Source organism: Camellia sinensis, chromosome 9 (assembly GCF_055761805.1).
Source record: "Camellia sinensis isolate YWXY chromosome 9, ASM5576180v1, whole genome shotgun sequence".
Classification (NCBI taxonomy): Eukaryota; Viridiplantae; Streptophyta; class Magnoliopsida; order Ericales; family Theaceae; genus Camellia; species Camellia sinensis.
In genome coordinates this window covers 158,116,808-158,131,396 of record NC_138969.1, presented here as the reverse complement: position 1 = coordinate 158,131,396, position 14,589 = coordinate 158,116,808, and the positions used below count along the sequence as shown (strand labels likewise).

General features: G+C 35.9%; 2 protein-coding genes and 1 non-coding gene across 3 annotated transcripts; 2 read left to right on the top strand and 1 right to left on the bottom strand.

The window, feature by feature from the left end:
• Positions 1–1,175: 1,175 nt before the first annotated feature.
• Positions 1,176–5,003, top strand: LOC114318032 (sphingolipid delta(4)-desaturase DES1-like). The gene is made up of 2 exons (XM_028264873.2): positions 1,176–1,451; positions 3,899–5,003. Exons 1-2 carry the CDS (start codon positions 1,299–1,301, stop codon positions 4,730–4,732), a joined length of 987 nt encoding a protein of 328 aa, XP_028120674.1. The 5' UTR covers positions 1,176–1,298; the 3' UTR covers positions 4,733–5,003.
• Positions 3,053–12,443, bottom strand: LOC114318033 (tetraspanin-19). The gene is made up of 6 exons (XM_028264874.2): positions 12,055–12,443; positions 7,860–7,959; positions 7,290–7,370; positions 6,931–7,035; positions 6,641–6,837; positions 3,053–3,570 (listed from the first exon to the last, which is right to left on the bottom strand). Exons 1-6 carry the CDS (start codon positions 12,219–12,221, stop codon positions 3,471–3,473), a joined length of 750 nt encoding a protein of 249 aa, XP_028120675.1. The 5' UTR covers positions 12,222–12,443; the 3' UTR covers positions 3,053–3,470.
• Positions 12,444–14,043: 1,600 nt separating this feature from the next.
• On the top strand, positions 14,044–14,116 carry TRNAV-UAC (transfer RNA valine (anticodon UAC)). The gene has a single exon. It is a non-coding gene; the product is annotated as a tRNA-Val (tRNA).
• The last annotated feature ends 473 nt before the right edge of the window (positions 14,117–14,589 follow it).

The following is a 14,589-nucleotide window of genomic DNA, read 5'->3' as shown; positions in this document are numbered from 1 at the left end:
GTAGCTGAAGATCTGTTATGCGAGTCCACACCCGTAGCTGATGAGAGGATTTGGAAGTGATTAAGGGCTCGAGGAGTGAGTGAGTAGAGAGAGATGAGAGGATTTGGAAGAGATTAAGGGCTCGATGAGAGAGTGAGTAGAGAGAGATGAGAGGGACTTGGAAGAGATTAAGGGCTCCAATGGAGTCGACTCTCAGGAGAGAGTGAGTAGCGAGTAGCGAGAGATGGTTTTGGAGTCTGATGAGAAGTGTTTGGGAAAGTTTTTGAAACGACATCGTTTAAAAAATTCGGGCCATTCGGGGGGAAACATTTTCGAGCTACAAAACATTTTCGTAGAACAATATATGAAAAACATGAAACAAAAAAAAGGTAAGCATAAAAAAGAAATCTAATACACTTGAAAGAATTAAGGTAAAAAAAAAATGAAACGCAAAATTGGTATTGAATTTGCAGAATATCGCAATTTAAGATGAAAAATATATGAAAAATAAATATTTGTCAAAATAGAGTCTATATAAAATAGGTAAAATCAGTATAATTTAAATTAAATTTGAATTGATATAGAACTCTATATAATTAAAAATATATATACTAATGTGACTCTCTTAAAAAAAAAATCATTATAATGGTCCTGTTTGGTAGGGCTTATTTTCAGCTTATTTTAGCTTTTAGTTTAATTTAAGTTATTTTGATGTGTTTGGTTCAGCTTAACAATACAACTTATAGCTTTTTGTAAGTAAAAAATCAATTTATTCTTTAAGTGAGGGAGAAAAAGTTTAATTTATAAATCAAAAATTAATTTATATTCACAATTATAAATTATAAACTATTAAATTATAAACTATAATCATTATTTCACAATTTTACCAAAAGGGGGCTAATATACCATGGTAAAAAATATTACTAATATGGAGTTTTCTTAAGTGTGCAAGTGCACACCATGTGCCACTTACACAAAAAGTGTAAGTGTAAGGTGTAAGTATAAGTATAAGGTGTAAGTGTAAGGTGTAAGTGAGTTGCACATGGTGTGCAACCTCAAAAAAGGTGTAAGTGTAAGGTTTAATTTTTTACAAAAAGTATAAATATAAGGTATAAATGTAAAGTATAAAGTGTAAGGTGTAAGTTACACACCATAACCAAACCCTACTAATATATATGATATAGCGCTAATTTAGCAGTGATTGTTGGTTTTTAAAATTTTGAGGAAACAGAGGAGCACGAAAGATCAGAGGAAAAAACAAAAAAGGCGAGAGACAGAGAGAGAAAACGGTTTGTAGAGAGAGAGAGAGAGAGAGAGAGATGGGAGGGGAAGAGGAGAGAGAAGGAGTTATGGCGATGGACTTCTTCTGGTCATACACGGACGAGCCTCATGCTTCTCGCAGGCGTCAGATCCTCTCTCAGTACCCTCAAATCCGACAGCTCTTTGGCCCCGATCCCTTTGCTTTTCTCAAGGTATACATATATATATATATATATATACATGGATTGATTGATTGTTTGTTTTGCAATCGATATGAAAATGTATAATCTCATGTCTGTTTAAAAAATTGACTAATTTTGTTGGATAGATAGAATGTTATTCATAATTCTATGGTTATAATAATACCCACAATGATGTGAGAATGTTGGTGAATCTGAGGTCTTAATCTATGGATTTATTTTGGTGTAAGTTTTACTGGTTGAAATTATGCATGTGGTGGGTGAAGAGATTTCTGGGTGCTGTTGTTCTTGTATTATATTATGTGCATTGCAAATTGCAATTGTCTTTCAGCACATTGTGGATGTTATATCGTGTCGATTTTGTTATTGAAAATGCATTGCCCTTTTGCTAGCATTTTTTCATGTTCTTTCAAGTTTCTGAAACTGACTTCACTTTTCTATTTAGATTTGGTGCAAAAAGTTTGGTTTTTAGTGGTTAACTTTCTGATTTTCTTTTCATTATATGGGTTTGGCATAAGATAATTCAAGTCTATTATAGATTCTTTTGTTTTGTTTTGTGAAGCTAGGTCTAATTTGAATGATTAGTTCCTTAATTTAACTTTATTTTTTTCAAAAACAAATAACAAGAAGTCAACAATGATAAGAGAAGGAAGAAGAAGAAACTAGGATCTTTTTTTTTTTTTTTTTTAAACCTACCAAAAAAGAAAAAGGGTTAGCGCCTAAGGCTGTGTTTGGTTCATGGATTTGGAAAGGGAAAGAAAAAAGACAGGTAAAATGTTAATAAAATATAATTACATTTCATACACTTTTTCCTTTTTCTTTCCAAATTCCTATCCAAATCTATAAACCAAACATAGCCTAAATGTATGCTTTGAGCTATTCATTTATCTGGTTTGTTCGTGATCATAGATATGGCATTAAATCAAATGGTTATGCTTACTTTGTTTCGGTTATGGTTGCTTTTTGGATTTAAAAAAATCATCATGTAATGTAACTTGGACTTCTTGAGAATTTTGACGGACAATAATAAACAAAAACAATGCCCAATTAGTATACATTAATGTGTGTTTGTGAAGGGAAATATTGAGTACACATCTAACCTTTGGCATAATGCACAAAGTGGTGGCTCCAAGACTTGAACCCATAACCTCAAGGTTATTAGGTTAAGTCTTAACCATTGAACCAATTGTCACCCCTTTTGATGGACAATAATGGGAAACTATATTTTGGATTCCTTAACAATGTGTCTGGTTGGGGGATTTGGGAAGAGATTTAGAAAGGGAAAGATAAAAGGTGTGTGAAATTAAGTGAAATGTAAATATATTTTATTCACATTTCACCTACCTTTTCCCCTTCCCTTTCCAGATCCCTTCCTAAATTCCCCAACCAAATATAGCGTAAAAAAAAAAAATGCCGCACATGATGAGATTGACATAGGAAGAGTGAACACAAAAGGAAAAATAGAACATAGAGAAGATACTTTTCTATATATATATATACATAGAGAGAGAGAGAGAGAGAGAAGAATCGAGATATGAATATGAATGAGAGAGAGGAAAGAGACATAATGGAGAAGAGAAGGATGTGAGGATGAGAAAGACAGAAAGACAGAATTTCTAAACATTTTGTTAAAGTTTATTCATCTGCAAGGGTTAATTTGCATTCATACCCATATGACTTATTTAGAGGCTTCATAAAACTTTTTAAGTTTCCAAAAGTATCTAAAATACGTCCTACTCTACATCGTAACAAATAAAACATTAAATTTTACTCTTAAAATCACAACTTTTTAAGCACTTAAAATACATAAATATTCTTTAAACATATATCCACTAAAGTCATTCCTCCCATTAATGATTTTTGTTCATGTGAGACCTGCATCAAATTGGTTGCATCCCTATTGCTGGAAAAATACTTATCAAGTTTTGTGATTCTTCAACATCAAAAAGATGTATTTGCCGATGTAATTACTGATGATGATAATGTGATTTTTCAACATCAATGTAATTACCGATGATGATAATGTGCTAATCATAATGGTATGGAATTTACAACCAGATATGGTGCTGGGTTTTCAGAAGATGATTGATTCACATAAGTAGTTTGATCAAAGATCCGTTCTGCTTCACACCTGTGGAAAAGTAAAAAGCCAACAGATTTATGTAAAAACCACACAACTGGAATTGTTTTTCAAGAAATCAATTTCTGTTAGAATTCATCTTGTCCATGTTAGAATTCATGGAAAGACATCTTTACTTGTTGCTTGGAAAACTCATCATTTAATTAATTAAGCAGAACTCTCTGTGTTCTAATTATATCTATACAATTATTCTTCAAATTAACATATTTTAAATTTAACATGTGTCAATTACATTTGATTGATGTGTACAATTATTCTTCAAACTAACATCTATGTCAATTAGGTTTGATTTGAAGTTGTCAAAATTGTGGTATTGCAGATTACTATGGCTGTTTTACTTCAGCTATGGACCGCTACTTACCTCGACAATGCAGGGTGGTTGAAGATATTGATGATGGCCTACTTTTTTGGCTCTTTTCTCAACCACAACCTCTTCTTAGCCATTCATGAGCTCAGTCACAATCTTGCCTTCTCTACTCCTGTCTACAACCGCTGGCTTGGGATTTTCGCCAACCTCCCAATCGGTGTGCCCATGTCAGTCACCTTCCAAAAATACCACCTTGAGCACCATCGCTTCCAAGGAGTCGATGGCATAGACATGGACATTCCCAGCCTCACCGAAGCCCATCTTGTGACAAATGTTGTTGCAAAATCGATTTGGGTTGTTCTCCAACTCTTTTTCTATGCTCTCCGGCCTCTTTTCCTCAAACCAAAACCCCCGGGTTTGTGGGAATTCATCAATTTGATTATCCAACTAGCCCTTGATGCTTCCATGGTTTACTTTTGGGGTTGGAAATCTCTTGCTTATTTGATCCTTTCCACATTCCTTGGCGGTGGGATGCACCCAATGGCCGGTCATTTTATTTCCGAGCATTATGTGTTTAACAAGGATCAAGAGACCTATTCATACTACGGTCCCTTGAATCTTATGACATGGAGCGTAGGTTACCACAATGAACACCATGATTTCCCCAGAATTGCAGGGAGCAAGCTTCACAAGGTGAAGGAGATCGCTCCGGAATATTATGAGGGTATGGATTCGTATAAATCTTGGAGCCAGGTAATTTACATGTACATTATGGATCGATCAGTTGGACCCTTTAGCCGGATGAAGAGAGCGCTATCAACCAAGGCCACTAGGAAATCTGAATAAATGCTTTGTGAGATACTACTTGCTAGGGGTGCAACTCGGGCGGGTTCGGTCGGGTTGGGAGGTTGTCCAAGCCCAGCCCAAGTTATGCTGAGACATGTCCAAGCCCGCCCAAGCCCGAATTGTAACCCGAGGTTGTCTGCCCAACCCCGACCCGAGTTAAACTCGAATTGCCCGAGTTGCCCAAATTACCCGAGTTGTAAACGAATATTTTTTTTTTTTGCAGCTACTTTATTAAATTATTAAAATTTGACTCTATTTAATTTTTTATTTATTTATAGAAAATCATTAATACCATCAAAATAAATAATTTATATAATGTAAGAGAGATACTACTATAGTAGTCTTTACAATTTATGAGTGAAAATAAAAAGAAAAAAAAAGTAAGATTTTATGTTATTTGTATATATAATATATATTCAATATGATTTAATAATATAAATTATTTTAATATCATGTAATTGTTAATAATTTATATGTATATTTAATATTTTTATATATCTATATATATATATAATTCGGGCTTCGGGTTGCTCGGGTTGTTTGACGTCTTTGCCCAAACCCGTTTAAATTTAATTCGGGCTTCTGAATTTTTGCCTAAGCCGGTACCGAATTTGAAAATATTTTGTTCAAGTCCTAAATAAATTCGGGCTGGGCTCGGGTTGTTCGGGTTGAGCCCGCCCAAGTTGCACCCCTACTACTTGCTACCATTTTTTATTTCTGAACTCTATTGTTTGTAGCAGTTTTGAGGGAGATCGGTATTATAGATTATAGTTTTAGATTGACAAGTGAGGGATTAATTCATTGTTTACCAATTTTTAAAAGAAATTTTTGTTGTGTTGATCTGTGTTGCAAGAAGTGTTCATGTGTGTTGCTGTGACATATACGGTTCATAAACATGTTTGTTCTATCTCTATCTCTCTCTCTCTGCACTTTGTATGTTTGTTGAGCAGACCAATCAAGCATTTTAGAGAAGGGGAAACTTCACACACACACGAATACATGTGACATTAGACATAGCTTCTGTGAGCATGTTCTCTTTGGTTTTTCGACTTCCTAGTGGACCGTTGGTTTTTTTGGGTAAGAATCTAAAATTCTCTCTCAAACCCTCCTAATATGTTTCGATGTAGATAATTTCTGTATATATAATGAATAAAATTCTAGGGAAATTTTCAACATGCACTGCTCATATGAGCGTTTGTTCAAACAGTTTAGGCTGCCAAGCATGAACACATAGCCTGCTTAACCATGACTGGTTTGGGTTGTTCCGTTTTTTGTTCTTATGATGACTCAATTTTATGAGTTCAAAAGTTACAAGAATCGGTACAATTGATCTCAAGTTTTTCCAATTTGTTTGGTTTGGTTTGGTTTTTAAAAACTGTTTTCTGACTTCTTTGCTTTTTGTTTTTTTTTAATGTTTTTTTTTGTCTTTAGTAAAAAAAATTTAAAATTTTATTCCTCTTTTTTTTAAGATGCACAAGCCCCCTTGAATGAGTTACACTATAGAAGTTCTCAACATACAACCAGAAACAAATCTTTCTCTCAGTAATAAGTGAAAACCTATAACTAGATCTTCCTGAAGACGGATGCAACAGAAGTGGCATTGATAAGTGTTGTTGACTTAATATTTAGGTTTTGGCATAACAAAGCTAGCACTTTCTTTTTTCGCTTAGGCGCACAACGTGCCAAGCTGATCTTAAGTAATCATAGTTCATTGGATTATAGAGTAACTACTTCGTTAGGATTGAGTTCATCTAAAAAATAAAAATAAAAACAGTTTGTGAAAAATCAAATAAAGCAATCCATTTTTGTAGAAGCTGATGGAAAACAATAGCTGCAATTTGATTCACTTGTTCAACTGAAAAAATGGAAAAGAGAGATATGGTAGGGAAGTTGAGGACATTGAATCACTTGGGTGAAGTCAAGAACTTCCATGTCTCATTCTTGTTGGAGTCAAAGGGCAAGTCTGCAGCGGTATAAGGAAGAGGCTGCACAGGGTACCCTAGAAATGGAAGCCTGGCTTGTGCATAATCATCTTCACTCTCATACTTTCTTCTCTCATCTTTCTCATGACTTCTTAAAACCGCGGCCAATCCGATTGAACATCCCTGCAGATGGGAAAACACTGTTTGGTATTGTTTTCAAAATATTTTGTTTTTTTTCTGTTTTTGAAAACAAAAATAAATAATAATGAAGGTAACCTGTGCAAAGACAATGAACAACGCAATCCATTTGCAAATGTGGAAATTTGACTTCACAAAATCCTTGAAATCATCAAACCTCCCACTTGGATCTTCAGGCAAGTCCTGATGTTCAAAAATCACAGCAAGTGAGGACAGAATTATGGGAAGAGAAATAGAGAAGTCATCAGCCAACTGTTTTTGAAAATTATTTCAGAAATTTGTTTTGAAAATAACACAATCTTTTTTTTAAGAAATATCCAAAACTTGTTTTTAATTCGCATAAATAATAAAAACACCGGTTGCTTTTCATCGTTTTTATATTTGAAAATAATAAAATAAAAATAAAAACAAAAACTACAACCAAATGAACACATTACCTTCTCCCAATCAGAATTTAGGGATATGTCTACTGCCAATGCAGTCTCCACCAGGAGAAGGAAAAAAATCTCAACCATATACTTTGTTGGATTAAGGTCAAACATATTCAATGCATGAATACACTAATGCATATAGAGTAGTGTTAGTTAGGTGCATAGAAAAGTATTTTAAAAATAAATAAAATTAATGTTTGATTCGGATTTGTTTTGAGTGTTATCTTCATCGCACCCAGAATGAATATAGGTTGTACATTGAATTTTCTACACTAAATACAAAAATGAACACAGAACACAAACACATAACAATGGATAAGATTTTGTTTCTGAGATCCACTTAAAAAGATTGTCGATCCATAAATATTGTATTTAATTATGTGATCATTTTTCTATGTTTCTAGGCTTATTTCACATATTAAATTTTCTATGCACATACATTATTGATGCTATAACATGTGATATCTTCAACTTCAAACCTATTCTCAAGCCTAAGAAGACTCCCCAAGTATCAAAGGAGAGAGAGAGAGAGAGAGAGAGAGAGAGAGAGAGAGAGAGAGAGAGAGAGAAGGATACACATGAAAGGCAATGAATATTACAAGTATCAGCAGCAATATGACCAAGGCATGTTATGGCACACAAGGTGACTCCAATTCCAGCAAATGCATGAATAAACCTGCAATTTTTACGAGTACAAACAAACCACTCATCAAATAAATTTAATAATTTTCACAAGTGAACTGTCCAAGTAGTAGTAATTCCTCACACCAAACAAAAGAAAAATGAGATGGTTTGTTTTGGCAAAAAAATATTCTCTAAAAATTATTTTTTGCATTTTTCAGCGTTTCATAAGATGAAAAATAAAGTGAACGCAAAAATATTTTTCAATGTCAAAAGACAAAAAATATTTTTTGAATTAAACTCTTATGCTGTGTTTGGTTGAGAATTTGGAAAGGAATACGGAAAGGGAAACGGAAAGGAAAAAGGTATGTGAAATATGAATAAAATATATTTGTTAAATTCAATGTATAAAGAGAGAAATACAGAGAATAATGTATCTATTATTGATTGTTGTATGTTATTGTATATATTACAAGGAGATGTGCACTCTCTTTTATAGAGAGGAAAAGATACATAGGGTGTCAATTAGCACCGAAAGCATAAAGCAAAGGGGGAATACTCATTATGAAAGCTAGACATAATGATACACTAACAATTATGACTAACACTACTAGATGTACATAATATACTAAAGATGCTAACACTAATATACTAATATACAATAATATACTAACAGCCCCCCTCAAACTCAAGGAGGATAGGTACTAACCAACTTGAGTTTGGAGAGAGTAACAAAATAGAAAAGTAAACTGATAAAAGAAAATAAAATAGGATAGGAGACACTGTATGGTCGTGTCGAACCGTTGGTGAAGACACTGTATGGTTGTGTCAGACCGTTGCAGGAGCTAACCGGAATCAATGTCGGGACAGTTTATGGGGTCATGCCGGACCGTTTTAGAAGCTGACCAGAATCAATGTCGGGACAGTTTACGGGGTCATGCCGGACCGTTGTAGTTGTAGAAGCTGACCGGAATCAATGTCGGGACAGTTTATGGGGTCATGCCGGACCGATGTAAAAGCTGACCGGAATCAATGTCGGGACAGTTTACGGGGTCATGCCGGACCGTTGTAGAAGCTTGTGGTGGTGCACCAAGGGGGCGACTTAGGAAGTGCGCCATGTGGTGGCTTGGATGGTTCCCATGGTGTGTAACCATGCTCGCCATGATACATGATATATGTATAACCCCCCTTCAAACTCAAAGAGGTGTGAAGATAGAAACCTATTTGAGGTTGAAACAAAGGGAGTGAGAAAGTTGACCGTTGTAGAAGACACTGTATGAGTGTGTAGATAGGCTGCCCAAAAGATATACATGTATATATACATCGAGCCCTCAAAAGTCGCGCCCTCAAAAGGTGTGCCCAATCTGTCAAAAAGCGGGCCATCAAAAGGCGTGCCCAATCCATAAAAAGGCGTGCCATCAAAAGACGTGCCATCAAAAGGCGCGCCCAAGTTGTCGGCGAGCACCGAGAGGCGCATGATGCGCGTGTCTGCCTCTTCATCATGGTCTTTATAAACCGAAGCGGAGGCTGAGGCTTGGAAGCATAACAAACCAGTTGAAACCTCTTCGTTCTCTGAGAGCTTGTCGCTAAGAGCTGCAAATCTTGAAACACTCTGTAAACACTCTGTAACCAACCCGTCTCTGAAACACTCAGCAACCCATAACATGGCCACGCCTTCCCGTTCAGCTACCCAGAATATGGCCTCTTCGTCCCGTGGTCTGCTCACTCTCTTTCCCGACCTCAACGAGTCAACAAGAGAGATAACTGGTGCGGTGGCCAGTGAACCTCAACCAAGCGCCTCTGGTTTTGCTCCGTTGAACTTTCCGATGCGGTCTGTGGAGCAAAAAATGGCGGTGCAAACGGATATTGAGGCCAATCAGTATACTTTGAAGTCATGTGTGGAGACCATGACGGCGGTCACAAACCTGTCGCACCGGCTGCAGAGTAGGACAAATGAGGTGCAGCAGTTAAACGCCCAGCTGGCTCTGCTCCAGCGCATGTATAAGGATGCGCGAGCAGAGATAAGTGTGCTAAAGGGAGAAAACAAGGAGCTGAAGCGGAAGGCCACCGTTATGTTCCGATTTGGAGGGCCGCCATATGCTGCAGTGGAGGAGCAGGGAGTAGTGATCATGCCCAGTGGAGTGGGAAACACGGAGGCAACACCGGCAAGGGCCGCCCAGGACGGAGGCAAGAGGAAAAGACCGGCGGCAGAGTAGAGAAGAAAAATCCCGCCTGTGGATGAGGCTGTTGTGTGTGGGTGGGTTGTTTTTTTTTTTTTTTGTGTAAAATGGTGATCGGGGTGAGCCCCGACATGAAGAAAATGAGTGTGATGAGCAGTTCGTCTGCGTCTTCTGCTGTTTTTTTTTTTTTTTTTTTTTTGCAAAGAAATAATAATGAAAAAAGGTTTCGTGGCCCACGGTTTTGGTGAAAACCTGCAATGGGTGTGGTATTTGTTTTTGTATATATATATATATATATATTAATATTAATAATAATAATAATAATATATAAATGGAAAGCATGTGCGCTGGTAGTGTGTGGTGATGGAAAAAGTAAAGCGGATGAAAAGCAAAAGGTGAAGAGTAGTTTAAAAATAAAAAAAAGGAGTATGGATGTGTGCAAAAAGTGGGGAAGATGGGTTGAAAAGGGGACATAGTGGTGGGTGGCCTTGAGTAGAGAGAGAGAGTGACAGTGTGTGTTGTGTCCCCCTGTGTGATCCTCCCTCTGCGTGTGTGGGCTGCTGTGTGCTCTAACCCGAAAGAGAGCTATAGAGAGAGAGAAGTTGATGAATTGTGGGTGGTGAGGTTGTCTGTGTGTTTTCCGGAAGAGAGAGTTGCCGAGAGGGAGAGATGATGGGTGTGTCTCGTGAGAGACCCAACTAGAGAGAGATGAGAGAGAGCTGTGTGTGTATGTGCTGGGTGTGAAGGTGCTACCCGTGGGGTGTGATAAGGGTGTGAATGATGTCTGTGAGCTGGGTGTGGGCTACCCTTGGTTGTGATAAGTGTGTGAATGGGGTCTGTGAGCTGGGTGTGTGCCCGTGTGCATGGATCTGCCGTGTGGGAGAAGATGAAGTTGGTGGTGTGTGTGTGTATTAAGCTCTGTGTGTATGCTCAGCTTCCCCTTGCAAAATGCAACCCGAGAGAGAGATAAGAGAGAGAGTGTGGGTGTGGGTGTGGGTGTGTGAGGTTGACCTGGGACATACGGTTTTCACCGTAGGGGTAATCAGTTGGACCTTGGACATACGGGTTGACCTGGGTGTGTGCCCGTGTGTGTGTAGCTGGAGGTGGAGTGGTCGGTGGTGGAGCTGAAACCGGCGGAGCGGACACCACAGGAGGTGTGGCCGGAGATTGACCTCCAACGCCGGCGACGACAATGCAGATAAAGCTACAACATAGACGGACCTGCGATCCATATCCACGGCCTCACTGGTGTGAAGGTGTTGATTATTCCCTCAGAGAGACAAGAGTTCAGTTCAGTTATGGAATTTGTGGCAGCGGAGCGAAGGTATGTGTAGAGGTCCGGCGGGCGGCTAAGGCGAGACTGCCGCCCGCCGGTGAAACAGAATGACTAGGTTGTTAACCTAGCTCTGATACCATGTTAAATTCAATGTATAAAGAGAGAAATACAGAGAATAATGTATCTATTATTGATTGTTGTATGTTATTGTATATATTATAAGGAGATGTGCACTCTCTTTTATAGAGAGGAAAAGATACATATGGTGCCAATTAGCACCGAAAGCATAAAGCAAAGGGGGAATACTCATTATGAAAGCTAGACATAATGATACACTAACAATTATGAATAACACTACTAGATGTACATAATATACTAAAGATGCTAACACTAATATACTAATATACAAGCCGATCAAAAAAAAATATATACTAATATACAATAATATACTAACAATATTTATATTTTAGCTAGTTTCATACATTTTTTTATTTTATTTTTTCAAATCTCTTCTCATATTTCCTAATCAAACACAGTGTTACTGACGATGCCACCGCCACAACCACAAACAATTGTTTTCAAACACAAAATATTTTCTATAAAACATTTTTCATAATGACTGTAAAAAAAAAGAAAAGAAAAGAAAAAAGAGCAGAGGAACTTCTCGTTTCTGCATAATAATAAAAGAGCTTACCATGGAAGATAAAAGTTGTGAGATTGAGAAGTTGAACCTTCCATGTCAAGCTGCCAAGCTCTAACCATCCACATACTATACAGAATTGTCGCAATCCCTAGAATTCCCATAGTTGAGTTCACAAGTTTCAGTGATAATTGCAGGCAACTCTTCACAGTTCTTGCCATTGTTGACAACCCAAACGATCAAGCTCTCAGTCACTTAGCTATTAAACATACAACACATAAAAATGCAACAGTTATTAACTCTTAAGGTTTTAAAGTAAGTCCATGGTACAAATGAACTTGGTACATTGATCAACTATGAAAAAGATGATAATTTATAAGTTCGATTTCTTAAGCAGTATATATAATTAGTAGTTAAGTTGTTTTTTTTTCCAACTTGTCACCAACAGTTATTATATGATAATTTTGGAGCCAAATAAGTTGAGGGTCAAAAGGAGAATGATTGGGTGCATGAGGTGAAAGGTGGGAAATTTCCAAGAAATTGTGGTCTTTGTTTGTTTTTGTCCATGGGGGTGGTACATTTTCTTGTTTTTATTTCCAAGAAGGTGAGATAGTTCAAAGATGAATATTAGAATCAAGATACTGTTTAAGTTTATATTGATTCACAAGAAATATTGAGAAAATGCTCAATAATAGTTTATTTGAAACGAATATTCAAAGTTAGAAAAAATAAAAATTCGAAATTATTTAATTCTTTAAAACTATTCAGTTGTAAGGGTTCCAATGATTATTTAGTAGTAAAAGTAAATCTAACATAAAAGGAAACAACCAGAAATCAGAAATTCCTCATAACAAGCAACATAAATAAGGGAATATAATAAAAATTATCAAAAATGAAAATATTTATAGAAACTACTAATATTCTGCTATGATAATGGTGGATTTGAAAGAATCAAATTTTCACTTTTACACTAAGAGTAATTGAAGTCACAAATCTTTTAAAAAATGATAAAATCTCATAAAATTTACTTATGCTGTGTTTGGTTGAGGAATTTAGAGAGGGATTTGGAAAGAGAAATGGAAAAGATGTGTGAAACTAGGTGAAATGTAGGTATATTTTATTCACATTTCACCTAACTTTTTCCTTTTCCTTTCTAAATCCCTCATTAAATCCTCCAGCGAAAACACAACGTTAGAGTCCATGGCATGTCGAAGGATCCTAATTAGAACGACACTTTACATCAACTCACCAAATTGAAGCTCACGTCGTTTGATTCCTACTAGTGCCATTTGCTTGATTGGCCACATCCCTATTTATTTGGTCCAAGAATTATGCCTATGTTTGGGAAGTCGGGTTTGAAGATTTTTTGTTAAAATAGTCAAAAAAACAAAATAGACTTTTTAACCTAATAAGACAAAACATCACATTCAACCTATAATCATTACATTGTTTCTTTCACGAAAAATCAAAAGAGTCAAAAGTCCTTTTCAAATCAGGCTTTCTAATCCCATGCTAAAATAACTAAAAAAGTCAAAAAGCTAATCCACTCCCCAAACCAAGCCATAGATCATACATGTTGCATTTGTTATTTAACATTCTACTCAAAAGATAGAAATAAAAAATAGACAAAATACATAATTCTTATGAAGGGATAAAATTTTACAAAATTTCTCGATAAAACCTGGAACTAAAAAATCTTATATATATTTTTATGAATTTCTATATTCTTAAACTTATTCTTAAAATACCTCTTGGTTTTAGTTATAATATGCTTAAAAAATAGAAATTTATATACAAATAAGGTGAGATGGGAAGATTTTGGTTCAAGTTTCTCTCACGCCCCCCCTCTTCCCTCTCTCTCGCTCTCTCTCTCTCTCTATATATATATATATATATGTATATCAAAGATTGTATCAAAGCTGATCATCCAATGTCCTATCAAGCACATTAGTTGTTCACATAAAATTAGGAGCTAATACCATTGATTAGTTGCCCCCCTAATAATTAGGTGATATATAATTTGAAAAGAACAATAGCACAAATGTTGCTGTGGTGTAGTGGTTATCACGTTAGTCTTACACACTAAAGGTCCCCAGTTCGATCCTGGGCAGCAACATTTTACTTTTTTGTCGTTTTAATTTTTTTTTTTCCATTTTACATATAGGCAACTTACACCATATACAAAAAACAAAGGAAAAAAAAAAAAAAACCTAATATCATATACAAGAGACTTACACCTCATGAAAATAAATATTTTTCCTACTGCCCCATTTATTTGTGATTTCCTTTACTACTTTTGTTAAAAAATTGGGAAGGATACATATTACAAGTAGGGGTGTGTGCGTGTGCGATTCGGACGGTTTGAGAGTAAAATTACAAATTGAATGGTGGGTTGGCGGATTAGTGGATTGACAAAATGCAGTTTGGGCGGATTGGCGGATTGAAGAATATTCTAACTAATTATCATACATTTGCATAATATATAACATTAATTTGTATAATATTTTTTAGATATACAACACAAAGTAATTTTACATAATATGTTTCATATATATAACTACTAATTTGTAATAAATTTCATATTTTAAA

What these genes read in the sequence shown, in the direction of transcription:
- LOC114318032 (XM_028264873.2), top strand. Translation starts at nt 1,299, where the DNA reads ATGGGAGGGGAAGAGGAGAGAGAAGGAGTTATGGCGATGGACTTCTTC. An exon ending in ATCCCTTTGCTTTTCTCAAG is followed by an intron (nt 1,452 to 3,898) that starts GTATACATATAT and finishes GTGGTATTGCAG; the next exon opens with ATTACTATGGCTGTTTTACT.
- LOC114318033 (XM_028264874.2), bottom strand. Translation starts at nt 12,221, where the DNA reads ATGGCAAGAACTGTGAAGAGTTGCCTGCAATTATCACTGAAACTTGTG. An exon ending in CACAACTTTTATCTTCCATG is followed by an intron (nt 7,960 to 12,054) that starts GTAAGCTCTTTT and finishes TAAAAATTGCAG; the next exon opens with GTTTATTCATGCATTTGCTG. An exon ending in AAGTTCTTGACTTCACCCAA is followed by an intron (nt 3,571 to 6,640) that starts GTGATTCAATGT and finishes ACTTTTCCACAG; the next exon opens with GTGTGAAGCAGAACGGATCT.